The following is a 19,765-nucleotide window of genomic DNA, read 5'->3' on the forward strand; positions in this document are numbered from 1 at the left end:
CCCAATAGGTTAAAACAAATACAATTTTCCCTCTCATGGATCTAACAAAAATAACACTGCCAAAAAGAGAGATTGATTAAGATGACTTATATATACAGGATACAGAGTATATCCACCATGAAAATAAACGAACTTTAAGTAAATTGAGAAAGTAAATTCATAAGATATATTCATCATGATATGAATGTGATATTATTAGCCTATTAATAGTTCATCTACTGTATAGTGTAGTATGTGTTTAATATGCATTTTACATGCAATTCTGTATTAAGTGTCTGTTAAAGGTGGACCACCATATAAATAAATTGCCTTAATAAAAAACAGTAGGTGACTTTTGATATTAAACAAATAATTATAATAACATAGACAATTCAAATTCTATGTGGACGAAGCGGTACATACCGTCCTGTCCTACGAGCTACCCGGACCTAAGTCGTAGCGCACACCATCGTAGCCTTTGAGCGGAAGTAGCTGCCGTCCCTAATAATAGCCGCACGGTGTGTTATTTAGATATTGGTTGTAATCATATTTTTTTAAAGCAAAGCCGAGTGGATTTTTCGTCTCTCGAGATGTCTCGGGGCTCTATTGAAATCCCCTTGCGGGATACCGACGAGGTAAGATGATCCAACGATGAACATGCTCTGGCATACAAAGTGAAAACTTGTGCAGCTTTCTGTTAGCTGACGTTGCTAATTGACTCTTATATACCACCGTGTTGGTATAAAGTCGTGTCCTTTTAGATGGTGCCTACATTAGGTGTGTGTGTAGTAGTGTACCATTGGATGAATTCATGTCCTTTCAAATCAAACAGTATTTAGCCATTGGATCCCTGATTGATCTACGCTTTAAACACACCACGAGCAAATACTGTAACTTTTTAAGATGCACAAATTGATTTCTAAGGTCCGGGTCAAATGGGATCAGGCACCTGCACAAATGAATCATGACTTTGAATTCATTTCTAATTTATTAGAAAAGTTTTCTTGAGGATACTAAGATTATCACGTGCCTATGGTTGATTGATTTGCAAATTGATTACAAAATAATTTGTATTTTCTTGCTGACCGATGTATTTGATCCCTGCAGGTAATAGAGCTTGACTTCGATCAGTTGCCCGAGGGAGATGAGGTCATTAGCATCCTAAAGCAGGAACACACCCAGCTGCACATATGGATCGCTTTAGCGGTGAGGAAATACCTTTTTTTATCAAGTATTTTTTTGTCTTATAAATCATTCTCACAGTTAAGTTGATCGTTAAGAAAAAAGATTGGAAGGTATATTCATATCTAAACGTTTTTGTGTATGTGTATTTATTTGGGAAGTCTTATTTTTGTGTTTAAAAGCCATTTATAATATATATATGTATATATCTTTAGTTGGAGTACTACAAACAAGGCAAAACCGAGGACTTTGTCAAGCTGCTAGAGGCGGCCCGCATTGATGGAAACCTAGACTACAGAGACCACGAGAAGGACCAGATGACTTGTCTGGACACACTAGCTGCCTACTATGTCCAACAAGCACGTAAAGAGAAGAACAAAGATGCCAAGAAGGAGCTCATCACGCAGGCCACGCTCCTGTACACGATGGCCGATAAGATCATTATGTACGATCAGAACCATTTGCTTGGAAGAGCCTGTTTCTGCCTTCTGGAGGGAGATAAAATGGACCAGGCCGATGCCCAGTTCCACTTTGTGCTCAACCAGTCCACCAATAATATCCCAGCCTTACTTGGTAGGTACTCTGTAACTGATTCACTGTTTTAACTTTCTGAGTGATTTTCTTTTATTATTATATATCATAATAATAATAATCATCATCATCATCATCATCATGCTCTTCCATTGAACAGGTAAGGCCTGCATCTCCTTTAACAAGAAGGATTACAGGGGAGCTCTGGCGTACTACAAGAAGGCTCTGCGGACCAACCCTGGCTGCCCAGGTAAGCACTACACTCAGATTGTCCCTAAAGGTTAACCGCTTCCCTTGACTCTCTGAGGAGAGGTCACTGGGTTCTTTCTCATCACTGATTTCACCCCTAATCTTGTTTTCTCTTATCATTGAACTAGCTGAGGTCAGGCTCGGAATGGGCCACTGTTTTGTCAAGCTAAACAAACTGGAGAAGGCCCGCTTGGCCTTTGGTCGAGCCCTGGAGCTCAACTCTAAATGCGTCGGAGCCCTCGTGGGCCTGGCTGTGCTGGAGCTCAACAGTAAGGAGCCCGACTCCATCAAGAACGGTGTGCAGCTCCTCTCGCGGGCCTACACTATTGACCCCAGCAACCCCATGGTGCTGAATCACCTGGCCAACCACTTCTTCTTCAAAAAGGTAGCCGTGACTCCAGTGCTACTTTTGAACGCCACACCATTGGTCCTACAGCCACAGATCCAAGTGACGTTCATGCATTGTTCAAGCTGTCCAAATGCTAACCTTCCCTCACCAGGACTACAGTAAAGTGCAGCATCTCGCCCTCCACGCCTTCCACAACACTGAGGTAGAGGCTATGCAGGCTGAGAGCTGCTACCAGCTGGCTCGCTCTTTCCACGTGCAGGTATGAGCCAAAGCCATTATTAGCCAGCATGCGTCTCTTGTTCTGTAGAAAATATTTAATTTGGTGACTTAAGAAATGTGTTTCCTCTTTCTTTTTTTAGGAGGACTACGATCAAGCCTTTCAGTACTATTACCAGGCCACTCAGTTTGCCTCTTCCACCTTTGTGTTGCCGTTCTTTGGCCTGGGCCAAATGTACGTGTACCGACGGGACAAGGAGAACGCAGCGCAATGCTTTGAAAAGGTGTTAAAGGCCTATCCCAACAACTACGAGACCATGAAAATCCTGGGGTCCCTCTATGCCACGTCCGACGATCAAGAAAAGCGGGACATTGCCAAAGTATGTATACTTTTATACCGTCTGCGTTTTTATATTTCTTATTTTTACTTTTTTTTTTATTTTTTATTTTGACGTTATATGCAATAACACTCCCTTGATTATATGCGAGGGGGAATTGAAATAACGACAGTGACCTGAGTGTGACGCGTCTGTGTCCGCTCCGCCAAAAGGGTCACCTGAAGAAGGTGACGGAGCAGTACCCGGACGACGTGGAGGCCTGGATCGAGCTGGCTCAGATCCTGGAGCAGACGGACATCCAGGGGGCCCTGTCGGCCTACGGCACCGCCACGCGCATCCTGCAGGAGAAGGTGCAGGCCGACGTGCCGCCCGAGATCCTCAACAACCTGGGCGCTCTGCACTTCAGACTGGGGAACCTGGGAGAGGCCAAGGTAGGTAGCCCCGGAGTTAACCCCCCGCTGTAGGGCTGGGCAACAGGTCTTTGGTCTTTGGTATTTGCCTTTAAACGACCTGCTTGCATTCCATGATTAGAATTGTCTAGCGTGTGTTGTATATGTCGCTCGCACTCGAGAAAACCCAAGTTATGTCACGCTGATGTTATAAAAGCCATGTGTCTGCGTGTGTGTGTGTGTTACAGTATACAGTGGCCAGTCCTAACCCGGTCATGATAGAAAATAGGGCTGCTCGATTATGGAAAAAAATCATAATCACGATTATTTTGGTCAATATTGAAATCTCGATTATTCAAACGATTATTTTTGAGTTTGAAAACATGATGCATTTATTCATAATTTCTCTCCAAAAAAAAAACACTTTGTAAATGAGAACTTTGAAATTTCCCCTTAAAAAATATACACAAAATGGAATCAAAATAGAAAATAATGTCCAGATATGAATCCAGCTGTTATGCAATTTCTATATAAAAAAAAAAATATATATATATATTAAATCGTTTCAACTCGATTATATTAGTTCGGTGATCGTTTCACTCTGAAATCGAAATCGCGATCAAAATTCGATTAATCGCCCAGCCCTACTAGAAAATGTAGAGAATGTGGAGGCTGGGTCAGGGTGTTATTATCTGAAGGACGGACCCTACGATGTCTCCATGTCTGCAGAAATACTTCCTTGCGTCGCTGGAGCGGGCCAAGGCGGAGGGCGAGCACGACGAGCACTACTACAACGCCATCTCCGTCACCACGTCCTACAACCTGGCCCGCCTGTACGAGGCCCTGTGCGAATTCCACGAGGCCGAAAAACTCTACAAAAACATCCTGAGGGAGCATCCCAACTACGTGGACTGTGAGATTACTGTCAATGAATTCCTTGTTTTAGACGGATAATCATTGCAATGTGTTAGATGCACTAATAACTATATTCTGTTGAGCTATTTACGTGCTAAACATAACCTTCACCTGCACATTTTTTTTAGGCTACTTGCGACTTGGAGCAATGGCTCGCGACAAAGGAAACTTCTACGAAGCTTCTGATTGGTTTAAGGAAGCCCTGCAGATCAACCAGGTACGGATTCTGCATTGGAAGTTTGGAAGTACTTAATCTTATTGGGTGCAACGTAGTCTTAAGACGGACGAGTGGCTTGCACAACCATCGTTTTCCTGCGGTATTTTCATGAACACTGTGTCTCTGTTGGTCAAAAAAAACATCGGATCCGGTTTTGGATTTCTGGATCCGGTTACTCAAAACGTGGCTACCCAAAGTACAGACGAGTCAAGGCTGTTGCATTTGAACAAGAAAAAAGACAATGTTGTTGTTTTTTTCCACAGGACCACCCCGACGCCTGGTCGCTCATAGGGAACCTTCATCTGGCCAAGCAGGAGTGGGGACCCGGTCAGAAGAAGTTTGAGCGCATCCTGAAGCAGCCGTCCACGCAGAACGACACCTACTCCATGCTGGCCCTGGGCAACGTGTGGCTGCAGACCCTGCACCAGCCCACCAGGGACCGGGAGAAGGTACGGCGTGGATCACGGGAATACGAAAGAAAAAACATAAAAGGTTTTATTAACCTTTTTCTATATGTTTTAATATCGTGTGTCTTTTGTCCTGACAGGAAAAGAGACATCAGGATCGCGCTCTGGCCATTTACAAACAGGTCCTGCGCAACGACGCCAAGAACCTCTACGCCGCCAATGGCATAGGTCTGTAAATGATATCCCGCTATCGCCATGGCAACTTTAACATGCTCTCTCTACGCCTTTGACTTTGAACGACGGCTCACATTAACACCGATAAACATATACCTCCACATATAATATGATATATATATATACCGATAAACGTATACCTCCCAACGATATGTTGAACGGACCAAAGAGTAGGATACGCTTGCGACGTGTCCCGCGTTGTGACCGCTGACGGATTCCCCCGTTGCGTTGTTGTGCAGGCGCCGTTCTGGCCCACAAGGGCTACTTCAGGGAGGCGCGCGACGTCTTCGCCCAGGTGCGGGAGGCCACCGCCGACATCAGCGACGTCTGGCTGAACCTGGCGCACATCTACGTGGAGCAGAAGCAGTACATCAGCGCCGTGCAGATGGTAAAAGCCACTTCCGGGAAAAAAAAACAACGTCTTTTTAATGGTTTTGAGTCGTCGTGTACGAACACGGCGGGGCTCCCGTCTAACCCTGTGCCGCTCTGACCCCCACCCCCCCACCCCCCCCGTGCCGACAGTACGAGAACTGCCTGAAGAAGTTCTACAAGCACCAGAACACTGAGGTGCTGCTGTACCTGGCCAGGGCGCTCTTCAAATGCGGGAAGCTGCAGGATTGTAAACAAATGCTGCTGAAGGTGAATGGGGTCGAGGGTGTGGGTCGCTGTGGGGCGGTGGGCTACGTGTGTGGGTGTGTGGTTGTATAGGGCCGGTTTTGTAACCGTGTCTCCCCCCCCCGCCCCCCCGCCCCTGACCAGGCCCGCCACGTGGCGCCGAGCGACACCGTCCTGATGTTCAACGTGGCGCTGGTCCTGCAGCGGCTGGCCACCCTGGTGCTCAAGGACGAGAAGAGCAACCTGAAGGCCGTGCTCAGCGCTGTCAAAGAGCTGGAGCTGGCCCACAGGTAGAGCCACCGCACCGGCCTTGAGCTACCGGATGGATGTTCATCCTTTTGACGCAATGGCTCCTGTCTCTTAACGCCCCCGCCCCACCCTTTTTTTGGTTTCAATCCCAGATATTTCAGCTACCTGAGCAAGGCCGGAGACAAGATGAGGTTCGACCTTGCGCTAGCCGCGTCCGAGGCCAGGTCAGTGGAACTTGAATTCTCCACAGAGTATGCCGTTGACATAAACTTGGGAGTTGTTGCGCTGCATTCAGTGCAACAAGACTGTGCTGGGTCTCGCAGTAAAGTGGTGGTTTGTTTGTGTGTGTGTGTCTGGTTGCAGGCAGTGCTCTGATCTGCTGAGCCAGGCCCAGTACCACGTGGCCCGAGCCAGGAAGCAGGACGAGGAGGAGAAGGAGATGAGGGCCAAGCAGGAGCAGGAGAGGGACATACTGCGGCAGCAGATGCGGAAGGAACAGGTTCGTAGACACTTGGGTGAAAAATGGACGAATTGGACTCGACACAAACACACACACAAACACTTACTCGTCAACGATGCTCGTCAGAGGCATTGTTTGACGTCTCGCTCTAGCACGCATTCCATCGCAACCTCCCTGTTGCGAGATGAGTTGCGTTATAATGAAATGTAACTCTAAATGTTTTGTAAGAATTGAGGGATAAAAAGTTCCTCCCAAGTACGTAAACAGGGCCTGTTTCCATGTGTCTGTGTTGAGCCCCCCGTGACGCGTGTTCTTCTTGGTTCCGTGGGTTTCTCCAGGAGGACAAGAGCACCAAGGTGGCCGAGGACCAGAGGAAGCTCCTGGAGAGGAGGGCCATGTACGTGGAGAAGACCAAGAACCTGCTCTCCTTCGTGGACGGTCCGAAGGAGACCACCAAGGACAAGAAGAAGGGAGGCAGCCGTGTGAGTATCCTCATCACGTGTCCTGATTGGCTGCTTGGCTTACTGAACGCCTCTCTCTGCCGGTCTGCCCAGCCAAACATCGTTGGCCTCAAACATAAAAAAAACAAAAAACGAATTCAAACGTCAAAGCATAAAAATATAATCTTAACGGATCAAGGATCCAAATCCCAGGCCAATTTTAAACATTTGCGTTACGATGACAACCAGTCTTATGTTTGTGTGTATTTATGTCAAATATGGAACTCGTAACCATCTCCGGATGGTTAGGGATCCCACACTCTGCGTTCCTTCTCAAATTTTCTTCTTTGCTTATTAAGAGTTTTTTCCTGCCACCTGGGAGGCTGTGCCCTTTGAGACTTTAACTGTGATTAATTGATTTGGGTTATATAAAAAGTCTTAGATGGTACTGGTTATAAAGGCCTATGCTACTCTAATTAGTTGTTATTATATCTAATTAGTAGTTATTATATATTGAGGCCTGGTCTATATTCCGGGGTGAAAACTGGTGAGGATCCAAAAGGGTGATAATTCATGCCGGACTAACTAAGAAAATCAGCATGCTAAATAAACAGGTTCTATTTCTCTGTAGGTGCTATATTTATTTGCACGATGGCCTAATATTTAATTCTCCCATTTCTGTCCCCACAATATTCATCTCTCATTTAAAGAAACATGCCTGTAATGTAGAAACTACCCATTATTTGCAGGCTCTTAGGTTAACTAAGAAGTCCAATCAGATGAAAAGAGAATCTCAGCTCAAACCAGGAAAAAATTTAAATCTTGATCTTGTCTTTGGGCAAAGTTGAGTTGAGCCAACCGCTTTAGTGACTTCAAAATGCAATCAGCTAATCAGGATTAGATTTCCATCAGGGATCTCTGCTGAGCCAATGAAACTTTAGTTTTTCCTGGATCAGGTCCATAGTTTTGCACATCAAACTGCTGAAGCAGAGCAGCAGAACCCTACTGTGAACAGGCCTTCCCACAGAGCCCTTTACCCACAGACGACCTGTAGAAATACACCCTGTCCCATTTTCAATAAAAACAGCATTAAATGAAATGAAGAGACGGAATATTTGAATAAAACGTTTTGATGAATGTTAGTTACCCCGCCAACCCTCTGTCAGGGGAGCTTATGATGGAGCTCAGCTCTGCCATATTTTAAACACTGATCATCCTCAGACGCAATGCCAGCAGGTTAACAGTGTGTGACCTCTTATGCTCTCTTCTCCGTTGGCAGCGCAAGAAGGGGGCTGACATGGACGAGTTTGTCAACGACGACTCGGACGAGGACCTGCCCACAAAGAAGAGGAGGAAGAAGAAGGGTGGCAGCGGCAGCGAGCCAGATGACGACGAGAACGGAGACAAAAAGTCACGCAAGAGGAGGAAGAGGTGAAAGCCTGCCCGGCACACAGAGTGAAGAGTTCCCCTTTGTGTTGTAGTCGAGGCGGTGGTGGTGGTCTAAAGCGGCTGATCTCTGTTCTTAGGCCTGATGACGGCAGCGATGACGGGGAGGGAGGCTCACGATCCAAGAAGCAACGCAAACCCAAGGAGCGAAAGCGGATCCAGGTTGGTTTTTGTTTCAAACGTCCGACCCCTGACTCATCCACCCATCCACCGAATATAAGGAATATTAACCAGGGCATGATCAGACACCGCATTGTGTGACTGTGTGTGTGACTGTGTGTGATGCCGTCCCATCCAGCCCCAGCAAGACCGTCTTCCACCCTCCCTCAAGGGAAAGATCAAGTCCAAGGCCATCATCTCGTCTTCAGACTCCTCTTCTGATGAAGATGGCCTGAAAATAGCCGAAGATCGGTAAGTAGTGTTTATGCCTTTGTTTGGAGTTGGGAACACACACAGATGCGCACATTACATCTATATTACACTTTTTCGAATTGGCCTACAAGATATAACATTTTCAAATATCCCAAAAGATCCCAACACAGATACACACCATCAAACTTCATTCAAAGAGATTAGTGACTTCTATTTCACACCAAAACCGCTTAAAGGACAATTCTGTTATTTTGAACATTGAGCCCACTTTCTGGGTTGTCTAGGATGAAATTTTGACTGCTGATCCTGTCTCGGGTATTTGGCTCATTTCGAATCACCCCTGCCTGCTTCACAATGGCTGGCTACGTGCATTGCACAAACCTGTCGTTAAAACAACCCTAAACGTTCATATTCAGAAATGTGCAACTCACAGAGTGGTTAGTGGTGTTGATGTTCCAGATCAAGTATCGTAGCAAAATACAGTTTCTGTCACGTCAACTCAATGTTCAAAATACCGAGATTGTCCTTTAAGTGTAGCGTAAGTAGCATCCCCCTGGCTTCATAAGACCGCGGTCTGGCCCCCCGTCATGATGCAAGGCTCCTGGAGGCCCCCCTCTATTTTTATATGTTGTCTCGATGTTTCCTGGCTGCGCCGGTCAATGGGAGGGTATTCCACATGGTTTCATTCAAAAAAAATACGTATTTAGGTCCCGCAAAAGTCGGGATACAACCACAGATAAAAATGGCTGATGTAACAGAATGTGAAACGTGGATTCCAGAGTCTACTGAACGCTAAAGTCTACATGTCATCACCAGACCAAATGCGTACCAGTCTTTTTTTGATTTTCCAATGAACGTTATCGACAGACGGAGACCAAGATGCCTCTGGACGCAATTTAGACGGACCTACAACCGGTCAGAGTATACGAACAGTGTGAATCACAAACCGCAGCCCCATTGGTTGTTCATAAAAATGCCTCAACGGCAAAGGGCGCTCCTCTGTATATTAGATATTATATTAGATAATACAATCAACATCTTTTTAGGCTCCAGTGAACTATGCTATTGCTTTTATATATAAATAAAAAGTTCAAGTTAGGCACGGAGTGATACTGAACTCTGTAAACTGAACGGGCGTCATAGCTGTGTGTATACGCTCAATATACAACAGTTGGGAACCAATCAGATCGCTTGATTTAAGCCACCCGTTTTATAATACCATATTAGATTATGGTTGGGATTTTCCAGCCCGGGGGCCAGTCTGCTGGATATCAGTTTGAACAGAAGGGGGCCCAGACGCATTCGCCTGAGCAAATAAGACGTGAGCTTTCAGATCTGACTTGTTTCCAGGCTTGTCCTGAACTACTCCAACTAAACAAACGGTCTCCAAATGCGTTGGAAACGGTTGAACAAGGAAAAGGAAACCCTTTCTCGTTGAAAGTAGAATAAATCTGTTTCAATGAGGTGAAGTCATCATAGACTCAAATGATGTTTGGGGGTAAGAAAATTAGATTTTGGAAAACGTTAAAACCATCATGCCATCTTGTCACCACGTAGAACCCAAAAGGGCAGCGTCTCCGGCTCGGACGAGGAGGGCGGCACCCCGGCCAGGAAGCGCATCGCGTCGGACAGCGACTCTGAGGCCGGGGGGGCGAACCGCTCGGGCAGCGAGGCCGGCAGCCCCCGGCGCCGCTCCGCCGCCGCCGCCTCCGACGACGACGACGACTCGGGCAGCGACCGCCCCGTCAAGAAGAGGAGGGCGCAGCGGCAGTCGGACTCGGAGGAGCAGTCGGACGCCGGCAGCAAGAGAGGGGGCCGCTCGGGCTCCGACGACGACGAGTCCCGGCCCGGCTCGCCGGCCGCCGCCGCCGCCGGCGCCGCGTCGTCGTCGGCCCGGGGTTCCAACGCCGGCTCGGACAACGAGGGCTCGCCGCGGAGGTCCGATAACGGCTCGGAGCCGGCGCGGTCCAACCGAGGCTCGGACGACGACAGCGATTGAGGGGGGCGACAAAACTTCAAAAGACTTTTCTATGAATATGATAAGTCAGTGAGTCGGCGTTGTTGTCCTGAGCCGTTTGTTTTGTTGAGGTTTTTTTTTTACAGGGGTTCTGTTTCAGTTGCAGGGACTTTTGTTTTGTCACAATAGCTGTAGATTTAGAAACGTTTTGTAGCCTAAGTGTATACTAGTCATGAATAGTTGAATGTGCCACACATTGGAGCGGTCCAGAGGGGGTAAACCAGATGTCCTTTTTTTTTTAAATGTTTGATCACATCTTAATTCAACTTCTTAAAAGGTTTGGGTCGGTTTTTTTTCCCACAAAAGACCGGTACAAACAGTGTACCGAAAAATGAGTTGAACACGTGTAAATAAAATGACTAAAAGTTGTCGAATGCGTCCATTGTTTTTTATGCTGATAATTTGCAATCCTGCAGGTAGGTGGCAGTTTGTAGAATATCCATTTATGGTGATTTATGGTGAAAAGGAGAGCCAAAGAAAACATCTTGCAGATGTTCTCGAAAAATAAGAATATCGTGCAAAAGTGATTTTATTTCAGTAATTCGACTTAAAGGTGAAACTAATATAGGCCTTATTTGTTATATATAGTTTTTTTATTATGGCTTACAGCTTATTAAAGCCCCAAATTCAAAATGTCAGATAATTAGAATATTACATTAAATCAATAAAAGGATTTTAAATACAGAAATGTATAATCATGCATATGTACTCAGTAGGCCTACTTGGTTTAGGCTTTGCCCTTTTGCATGAATTATTGCCTACATGTGGCGCGGCGTGGATATTATCAGCCTGTGGAACTGCTGGGGTGTTATGGAAGACCAAGATGCTTCAGTAGCGGCCTTCAGCTCTTCTGCATTGTTCGGTCTCACGTCTCATATTTCTCTTGGCAACGCCCCGTAGATTCTCTATGGGGTTCAGGTCAGGCGAGTTTGCTGGCCAATCAAGCACAGTTAATCGAATGGTCATTGAACCAGGTTTTGGCAGTGTGGGCAGGTGCCAAATCCTGCTGGAAAATGAAGTCAGCGTCTCCGTAAAGCTTGTCTGCTGAAGGAACCGTGAAGTCCTCTAAAACGTCCTGGTAGATGGCTGCGTTGACTCTGGACTTAATAAAGCACAGTGGACCAACACCAGCAGATGACACGGCTCCCCAAATCAATACAGACTGTGGAGACTTCAAGCATCTTGGATTGTGTGCCTCTCCATTCTTCCTCCAGACTCTTGGGACCTTGGTTTCCAAATGAGATGTAAGCTCTCATCAGAAAACAGGATGTTGGACTACTGAGCAACAGGCCAGTTCTTATTTTCTTTAGCCCCGGTACGATGCTTTTGACGTTGGAGGAGCCTGCTTGACAGGAGGAATACGACGTTTGAACCCCATGTCCAGGATACGTCTGTGTGCGGTGGCTCTTGATGCAGTAAATCCAGCCTCAGTCCACTCCTTATAAAGCTCCCCCCACACTTTTGAAAGGCCTTTTCCTGACAATCCTGTCCAGGCTGTGGTCATCTCCTGCTGCTCTTCCACACTTTCCCCTCCCACTTAACTTTTCTATTGATGTGCTTTGATACAGCACTTTTAGAGAACATCCAACTTCTTTTGCAATTACCCTTTGAGGCTTTCCCTCCTTGTGGAGGTTTGTCAATGGTGGTTTTCTGCACAACTTTCAGGTCAGCAGTCTTCCCCAATGAATGTGAAATCTGAACCAGACTGGAGGCTCAGGAACCCTTTGCAGGTGTTTTGGATTAATTAGCTGATATACAATATTCTTATTTTCTGAGATCTTTAATTTGGGGTTTTCATAAGCCGTAAGCCATAATAATCAAAAATATAACAAATAAAGGCTTTAAATATCTCACTTTGCATAAAATGAGTATAATATAGTTTCACCTTTTGAATTAATTACTTAAAATACATTTTCACGATATTCAAATTTAGTTTCACCTGTGTATTGGTTTGAAAATGATTAGAAAATAATGACTGCCACTCTTGGTTAAACGTATTAGCATTGGCAGATATATGCTAACCTGATGACATGACCATTCCCGTAGCTCTTAAGAAATAAACTACAAACAAAATCAGTGGTTGAACTTACTTGAACTCAGATGAGAATGCTTAATTCAGTTGACTTGTTACTTGGTCCGCCATATTTGACATATGAGTGCACAACGGATGCCTCAACCCTCCTCCCGGACCTCACTGTTTTTCCAAACCTTGGCTCCGGCCCTGGATGCTCCATAACTGTCCTCCGCTTTTTGAAGGACATTTAGAGGCAAGCAGCCTTTCCAATAATAACCTGGAAGCCTTCATAGGCAGGGTCAATGGGGCTTGGGTCTTTAAGATCTTATTGAAAAATGTGGAGCAAACAATACAAGGTGATTTTCTGAATTTATTCTAAACATGTTCATGGTTTATTCCCCATGATATATTTCAGTAAAAGTTAAGTAACAAGACAATTTCACTGCAATAGTGCTGGCTGTCATTAGTATGAAGAAAGACAAAGATTTATTTTGTTGAGTTTTAACTTTATTGAAGAACAACTATTGCACAGTAAAGTCATAGCTCTTACAGTACAGTAACCTTTTTTAAATAGAATTAGAAAAAGTTTTAAAAATCAGACATAAATTTCATCAAAATTGCTAGGTAACAAAACAATGTCTGGATCAGGCAAATATGAAAACAGTTTTAACTTGTCAAACAAGATGCTGAAAAAAAAAAAAAAAAAAAAAAACCATTTAGTCCTCTTAACAATTTAAAAACAGTATTTCTTTGGCAAATGCTGGTCTTATGTTACAACCTGAGGCGCAGATGGTGTTGTCTGTTAAGATGTAAAAAAACAAGTTAAAGTATGATTGTACAACACGGCCACATGATTCCCTCTCATCGGCCAAAAGCATTTAAAAAGAAATCTTAAAATGACCAAAATATTTTTTGTTAATGAGATGAAATAAATAAAGTTTAAGCAAATGTGTCTTATGGAGATGCCTAAAAATAATAAAATTGTTATTAAAGACCACCATTCAGAACTCAGCATGAGCACAAATAACCTGTATAAACGACTGAAGACGACAAACTGCCTCTAGGCTTCACAGCGCAAAACCTAGAACATTTTGTTGGCGCCAAGACAGTGGCACCCATCAGTCGGCCAGAAGATGACAGCCAAGAGGAATCTAAGTGATTTGGGAATTATTGGCAGGATATTTGCTAAAACAAATTAAACAGCGAGTAACAAAATGGTAAGTCAAGAGGGATGGTTGAAATAGGGGGTACACAGAGACAAGAGGGGGGGGGGAGAAAACTGCAACTTTGTATCATAATCATAACCATAAGGCTTTGGTTCAGTTTCAGTCCTCTTCGCCGTCTGACTCTTCTTCCTCAGCCGTCTCCAGCCAGGTCAGCCACTGGTTCACCTGCAGAGGAAAAGATCCACAATACGGTCAACACAAATGCATGCATGCGTGTCGTCTTTTTCTGCCAGAGGAGCCGTGCACGGTGGCTCACGAACACATCAGTACCAAATTACCTGAAACAAGGCTTTTCCTTTTCCGGGGAATTCTTGGACAATGTCTTCTCTCCAAGCCAAGAAGGATTCCTCTTCGATGATCTCCATATCATACAGGTTGACAAAGTAGCGCAGCAACATGCCTGCCGACGGCGTTCAGAGGAAATTCAATTAGAAAAGTAGCGGGTGGGAATGCAAGCCGCTTGACTTGTAACATTCACACTGCTGTACTGTCCAAAATAATGTGCACATACCTTTGGGGAAAGCCTTGGAATTGCAGTGGACCTGCAGGGCGTAAAGGGCACAGACTTGCAGGTCAACTTGATCATGCAGAAATTTCTGTGCCACCGGTTTGAAGTCCTGCAGCATCTGTTTCTCCTGGTCCAGCTGTTCCTTAGTGGGGGCTGCAAGCTGTTCTTCCTCGTCATCAGCAAAGATCTTGCAGTCTATGAACTGCAAGAAACTGATGGGAGAGAGGGCACGATCAATATCCGAGATTCAAACCACTAGGTTCGCATCAGGAGACCTAGGAGTTTTTTTTTTTTTTGGTTTTTCAGTGGATCGTACCTGGTGATAAGGATGTTGACGAAGCCCGGGTCAGTGTGGAGCTTGAGGGAAATGTTGTCACGGATCCACTTGTAAATGGACTGGGGAGATGGGTCTTTCTTGAGCTGATTCAGCAGTTCCTTCTCCAGCTTCATCAAGGGGAACAAGAAGCCAAGGCCTCTGCCGTCAAGGACCTCCAGCATCCTCTCCTTGTTTTGGTCACACTCTGCATGATTGAACACAAAATCATTAGCACAGGTCCAGGGCATGACTTTGTTGTAAAAACACTTTATATATGAATGTAATGAGGTACTGAATGGAATTGATCTCTATTTCTTCCAGGAAAAGTGCTCAATTTATCAGCTCATGGTCATGTGTCAATTGCCATATCGGTTATCCTAGGTAAGCACTATGCAAAAAATCAATACTCAAGAAAAAAAAAAAAGTTGGCTGCACTTCAGTCACCCATCTTATTACGCACCAGGTAGCATCTTGCTCATGTTGACCTTGCTCTGCAGGAACAGATCAGTCAGCCAATCAGGATCCTTCCTCTTGGCGACCTGCTGCAGGCAGAGCAGGAAGAGGGGGAAGTGGTTTCCGTTCTCCAGAGGACTGGCCAACTCGGCGATGCTCACCAGGTCCGCGATAATGGCCCGTGCGCAAAACTGAGCCAAGTAGGACTTGACCTTAGGAATCTGGTCCTCAATGTTGGGACACTGGTCGAGAACGCTTAGAAAAGCCTAGCGAGAAAGGGAACCAAAAACGCAAGGTTAGACTAGATGTTGTAAAAAAAAAAAAACGAAGGCCGCGGGGGAATCTTTTCAGGAGGCAGTGAAACCGACCTGGATGAGGTTGTCGCCAGTGACGAGCCCATCGGTGCAGAGCGCGTGGATCAGATCACTGGTCTGCTCCTGGTCCTCGTCCGGGCGCTCCAGTGAATACACCACGAGCTTCCTCAGCATCTCCGGTACAAAGTGTTTAGGGGCCTTCATCTCCTTCACAGCGTTCACAGCCTCCTCGAGGTCCTTACTGCTGAGGTATTTGACCAGCAAGGCCTCCTGTTAAGGGATACAGTCAACGTTATGTCTGCTTCCTAGAATGACCAGTTCATACAGAAAACGAAAAAAGAAAAAGTGTAATAAAGAAACGCACGGTCATTGTGATCATTTCTTCCTTTGAAAGCGTTTTCTTGGTGGGCTTTGGAGGCTTCTCCTGAATTGGTAGAGGGTTTGCCTTCAAGCCAAGCTGTTGAGAAAATTAGAGAAAAAAAAAAAAAGGCATGGCAGGTTAACATGGGGCTTCTATAGAGGGGTCTGGGTTTAGGGTAAGATAAACCTTATACGTGTGCTTACTTCTGCCAGAGGAGGGGTTCGTGTGCGTATCGGCTGAGCACTAGGAGGAATCATATTTGGAGTCTGTGGCTGCAGCTTCGTCATTTGAGTTTTATTAAAACTGAATTGTGCAGGTCTCAAACTTATCTAGAAAGATTAAGAAAGGCAACCAAGTGTTACTTCAAAATCAAAATTCATCTCCAAAGGCGACATTCAGGGTTAGAATGAAAGCTTTAAGTATAGGTCTATTAAAGTTAAACAGGCTTAAAGTGAACAAATATTAACTGTTATGAGTGTTTAAAAATGTTATAATTGGTTGTTAAATTGGGCCAAAAAAAAAAAAGATAGCAACTTCAGTTTTGTACCTCATCTGCTCCCAGGCGGCCCTTCTTGACAAACTGCGGTCCCCCGTTCTTAGACTGCTGCTGCTGCTGCTGTTGCTGCAGCAGCATTGAGTGATTCTGGTTCGGGGTTTTGTACAGAGTCGGTCCCTATAACAACACGCAAATATTACTCAAAATGAAACTACATTATCGCAAACGTTTGCATAAAAAAAAAGAAAGAAAACGAGGCAGGCCTAGTGGGGGAATAAGTGATTTACCTGGTTGGGTTTGATCAGAGGTCTGCCTCCCATGTTGAACTGAGACTGGGACGGGGCGTTGAGAGCGTTGTGGCCGTTGAAGCGTGGGTTAATACGGTGGCGGTCCATGTTCGGGTTATAGCAGTCTTCAATCACCCCTGGGCCTGTGCCAATACCACTGCCTATCGAGCAAAAATAACACACGTTTTTACTCCAGGGACAACACACAAAAAAAAGACCCATTTGTACATCATTTTTATGGAAACATGTCAATGCTAAAAATAAAACCATAAAAAAAAAAAAAAAAAACAGTAGCACATCCATACAGCAGTGACGTATCTGATTTCACATACCAGGCATTTGCCCGAACATATCAGCTAACCCCCCCAGGGTTCCCCTGTCAAGCTTGTGAGCAGATGACAGGAAGACACTCTCCATGAAGAAGTTATCCCTCATTTCCTGGGTCAGGTTGTGACCGAATATACCTGCTTCCTGCGAACAGTGAAAGACAAAAAAAAAAAAAAAAAAAAATCTATAAATATTCCCGCACAAAATCATTCCTCCTCAATGTTTGGTTCCCCTTTGACAGAACATTGAGAAAGAACCCATCATTTACAATGGTGAGGAGTTAAAAAGTTGTGCAATAATAAAGAAATGCAATATTAAACTTTTAAAATAAACATTCTTGACCCCATATAACTATGCCAAAAAATAAATGGAAAACGTCTGTACCTGACGAATCTGATTGATGGTCTTGGGTGTGTTGTCCATGAAAGGCTTGCGAGGAACCCAATTGTTCTCACGCAACTCCACTATGTCTTGTAGCAAGAAGCGGATCCTGGCAGACAACTCCTTGCTGTTCATCAAGCAATCCATTCTCCGAAAGTACTGATCCATTAAAGACTGCAATAAAAAAAAAGCAGATATTAGAGTAGATGCATTCAAAAAAAGCAGAATTTCACCGTTAAAATCCACGTCTTATGGATTAACAGCTTCAATTATGTTAGGTAGGCCAGCTACAGTCATAGCAATAAGGAATGTGATTCACACTTTGCCTACCTTCGCCTTTTTATGATCCAGTCTGGGTCCCACTGTTCTCATGATCTGACAGAGGCATTCCAGGTCTTCTCCCATATCATTAACCTGGGTTTTCTTCTTTTCCAGAAGCTGAGTGGAAAACAAGCCATCATAACACACCTCAAAAAACATTGGCATGCGAGTCATGTTGAACTCGACTGTACTGCACTAGTGAATGTCATGCTTACAATAAATAGGGAATGACGACGTAGTCTCAGAAGACCTCACGTTACAAGTATAACAAGAAATGCATGTTTAAAACTACTTTTGTTTAATATTGACAATTGCTATCCAGCCAAACATGAAACAATTTAGATTTATAAAGTAAATTACTGCAACTGTATAATGGCCTTTAATAAAAAATAAATTGATACTTTCTAAACATACCGTTTTAATACACTTATGAAGGATGGATTCATGGATGAGATTAAGTTTGCCAAGCTCCCCAATGAATTTGATGTTTCCCAGCATTTTGATCTTGGCAATTGTGCGTTGCTCTTCCTCCTCGGTTGTGAGAGGGCCATCTTGTTTGTCGTACACTAAAAATGCATTCAAGGTAGGATTTGAGTCAATGAATACAATGCATTTTGCATAATAATGAATTTTATGTCAAACATATTTGATAAACCACTCACTTTCAACATTTTTGGCACGGTTCTCAAACTCCTCTTGAAGGTTAGAAAGAAGAATACGCCTGAATGTCTGCAAAAGACACCAAACATAAGAATAACATCCACAGTGCAGTAATCAAAACTTTGGACTTTTATAAATGCCCAGAGTCTCATTAAATGTACAGATTAGTGAGGTTGCCAATGGTGCAATTAATTGATGGCGATATGGACAGATTGACACTCAATCTTGAAAACAAAGCATCGGCCATACCATCAATTGCAATCTACTTGTAATGAATACGTTTAGACCTGTGCAAAAACTGATCAAGATTACACTCTGGACAGTGATTTTCAAACATCTTACTGTGCTCTGCTTTTGTGTAGTTTGAATCTCTGGTGAAGAGCTGTCAAAGTTGGGTGCTTCCTCTGCCAAGCGGAGACATAGCTGCGCATATAGCAAGCTATACTTGGGCTCTTCAAGGGCTTTGTCAACAATCTAAAGAAAGAAAAAAAAGAATCCAAATTCATGCATAAAGCAAACTTCATTTTACCAGTTCAAATCTAAATCAAGTGAAATAGATAAGTGAATACTTACCAACAAGATGATCCCCTTTAAGACAGTTTTAGACTCTATGCCAGCGTTCAGAAGGTCGAGGCATAGCTTGTCAAACTTCTCAGGAGTCAGCTTGTTGAGTATGCTAATAAAAAGAAAAATACAAATGGTCACCAGTCACATTGAAAAATAAGGTTCCGTCATATCAAAATTAACGTTGTTACGTGGGACCTATTGCCATGTAGGCAAGCACGGGGTCGCTTGACTTTATTGGAACGTGATACATACCCTCTCACTTTGCGGAAGATTTTGTCATGTCTCCCTTTTTCATTTAAGGCGTCTTGCCTAGAAGGCACCCATCGCTGAGGGCCCCCTCCTGAGTGTTTGCCGGGGAACTTGCTGCAAGGAAGGAAGGAAGGAAGGGAAAGAAACCATAAGCTTAGACCTACTCCGGTTTGTGCCGTGTGATTTAAACGAGGCTAGTGCCGACATGTTACACACAATTGTCGCCCGAGTATCACATTCACACAAATGAAAAACATTTTTTATATAAAAAAATAAAATAAAAAAGGGCAAAAAGGTCACATACCTGAAACGACAAGCACTCCCTTCTGCAGCGAAACTCTCCACTTTGGCGGTTTGACAAGGATTTATCTTAAAAAATAACGAGTTGCTGGGCTGGGATGGGGCTGGCGAAACGAGGCCTGAGGAAGGAAAAAAAGCCTGGTCGGTCGGTGGACTGGATTTCTAGCTACGTATCAACATGTTTAGTGCAGCGACCCCTAGAGGCGGGTTCGCCTAAAGTACGTTTTCGGCCTTAAATGTTAAAAATAACGACACGCTAGGAGACAAATACAACACATAAGCAAGATAACAAACGAGGCGTTGCGCGAAATCGGCCAGATGTGTTAAAGACGAGGGTATTTTTTGAGGGTTTGCGTAATCGCATCCAATGCTAGTTCTGT

At 44.4% G+C, this 19,765-nt stretch overlaps 2 protein-coding genes across 2 annotated transcripts; one reads left to right on the forward strand and one right to left on the reverse strand.

The window, feature by feature from the left end:
* The first annotated feature begins 479 nt into the window (after positions 1-479).
* ctr9 (CTR9 component of Paf1/RNA polymerase II complex) lies at positions 480-10,974 on the forward strand. The gene is made up of 22 exons (XM_084476007.1): positions 480-614; positions 1,087-1,185; positions 1,377-1,734; positions 1,853-1,942; positions 2,070-2,326; positions 2,442-2,549; positions 2,650-2,886; positions 3,057-3,275; positions 3,963-4,146; positions 4,277-4,365; positions 4,629-4,814; positions 4,913-5,000; positions 5,246-5,394; positions 5,529-5,645; positions 5,766-5,911; positions 6,023-6,094; positions 6,234-6,369; positions 6,669-6,812; positions 8,050-8,201; positions 8,297-8,378; positions 8,515-8,627; positions 10,146-10,974. Exons 1-22 carry the CDS (start codon positions 570-572, stop codon positions 10,585-10,587), a joined length of 3,513 nt encoding a protein of 1,170 aa, XP_084332133.1. The 5' UTR covers positions 480-569; the 3' UTR covers positions 10,588-10,974.
* Positions 10,975-13,114: 2,140 nt separating this feature from the next.
* LOC311356816 (eukaryotic translation initiation factor 4 gamma 2-like) lies at positions 13,115-19,500 on the reverse strand. The gene is made up of 19 exons (XM_084476679.1): positions 19,390-19,500; positions 19,089-19,199; positions 18,843-18,945; positions 18,612-18,743; positions 18,272-18,338; positions 18,024-18,175; positions 17,619-17,726; positions 17,292-17,462; positions 16,913-17,051; positions 16,581-16,741; positions 16,345-16,470; positions 16,001-16,126; positions 15,801-15,893; positions 15,491-15,706; positions 15,130-15,388; positions 14,670-14,874; positions 14,357-14,565; positions 14,124-14,245; positions 13,115-14,010 (listed from the first exon to the last, which is right to left on the reverse strand). Coding segments are annotated over exons 5-19 (2,154 nt in total). The 5' UTR covers positions 18,273-18,338; positions 18,612-18,743; positions 18,843-18,945; positions 19,089-19,199; positions 19,390-19,500; the 3' UTR covers positions 13,115-13,944.
* Between the last annotated feature and the right edge of the window lie 265 nt (positions 19,501-19,765).

Source organism: Micromesistius poutassou, assembly GCF_964030765.1.
Source record: "Micromesistius poutassou genome assembly, chromosome: 12".
NCBI lineage: Eukaryota > Metazoa > Chordata > Actinopteri > Gadiformes > Gadidae > Micromesistius > Micromesistius poutassou.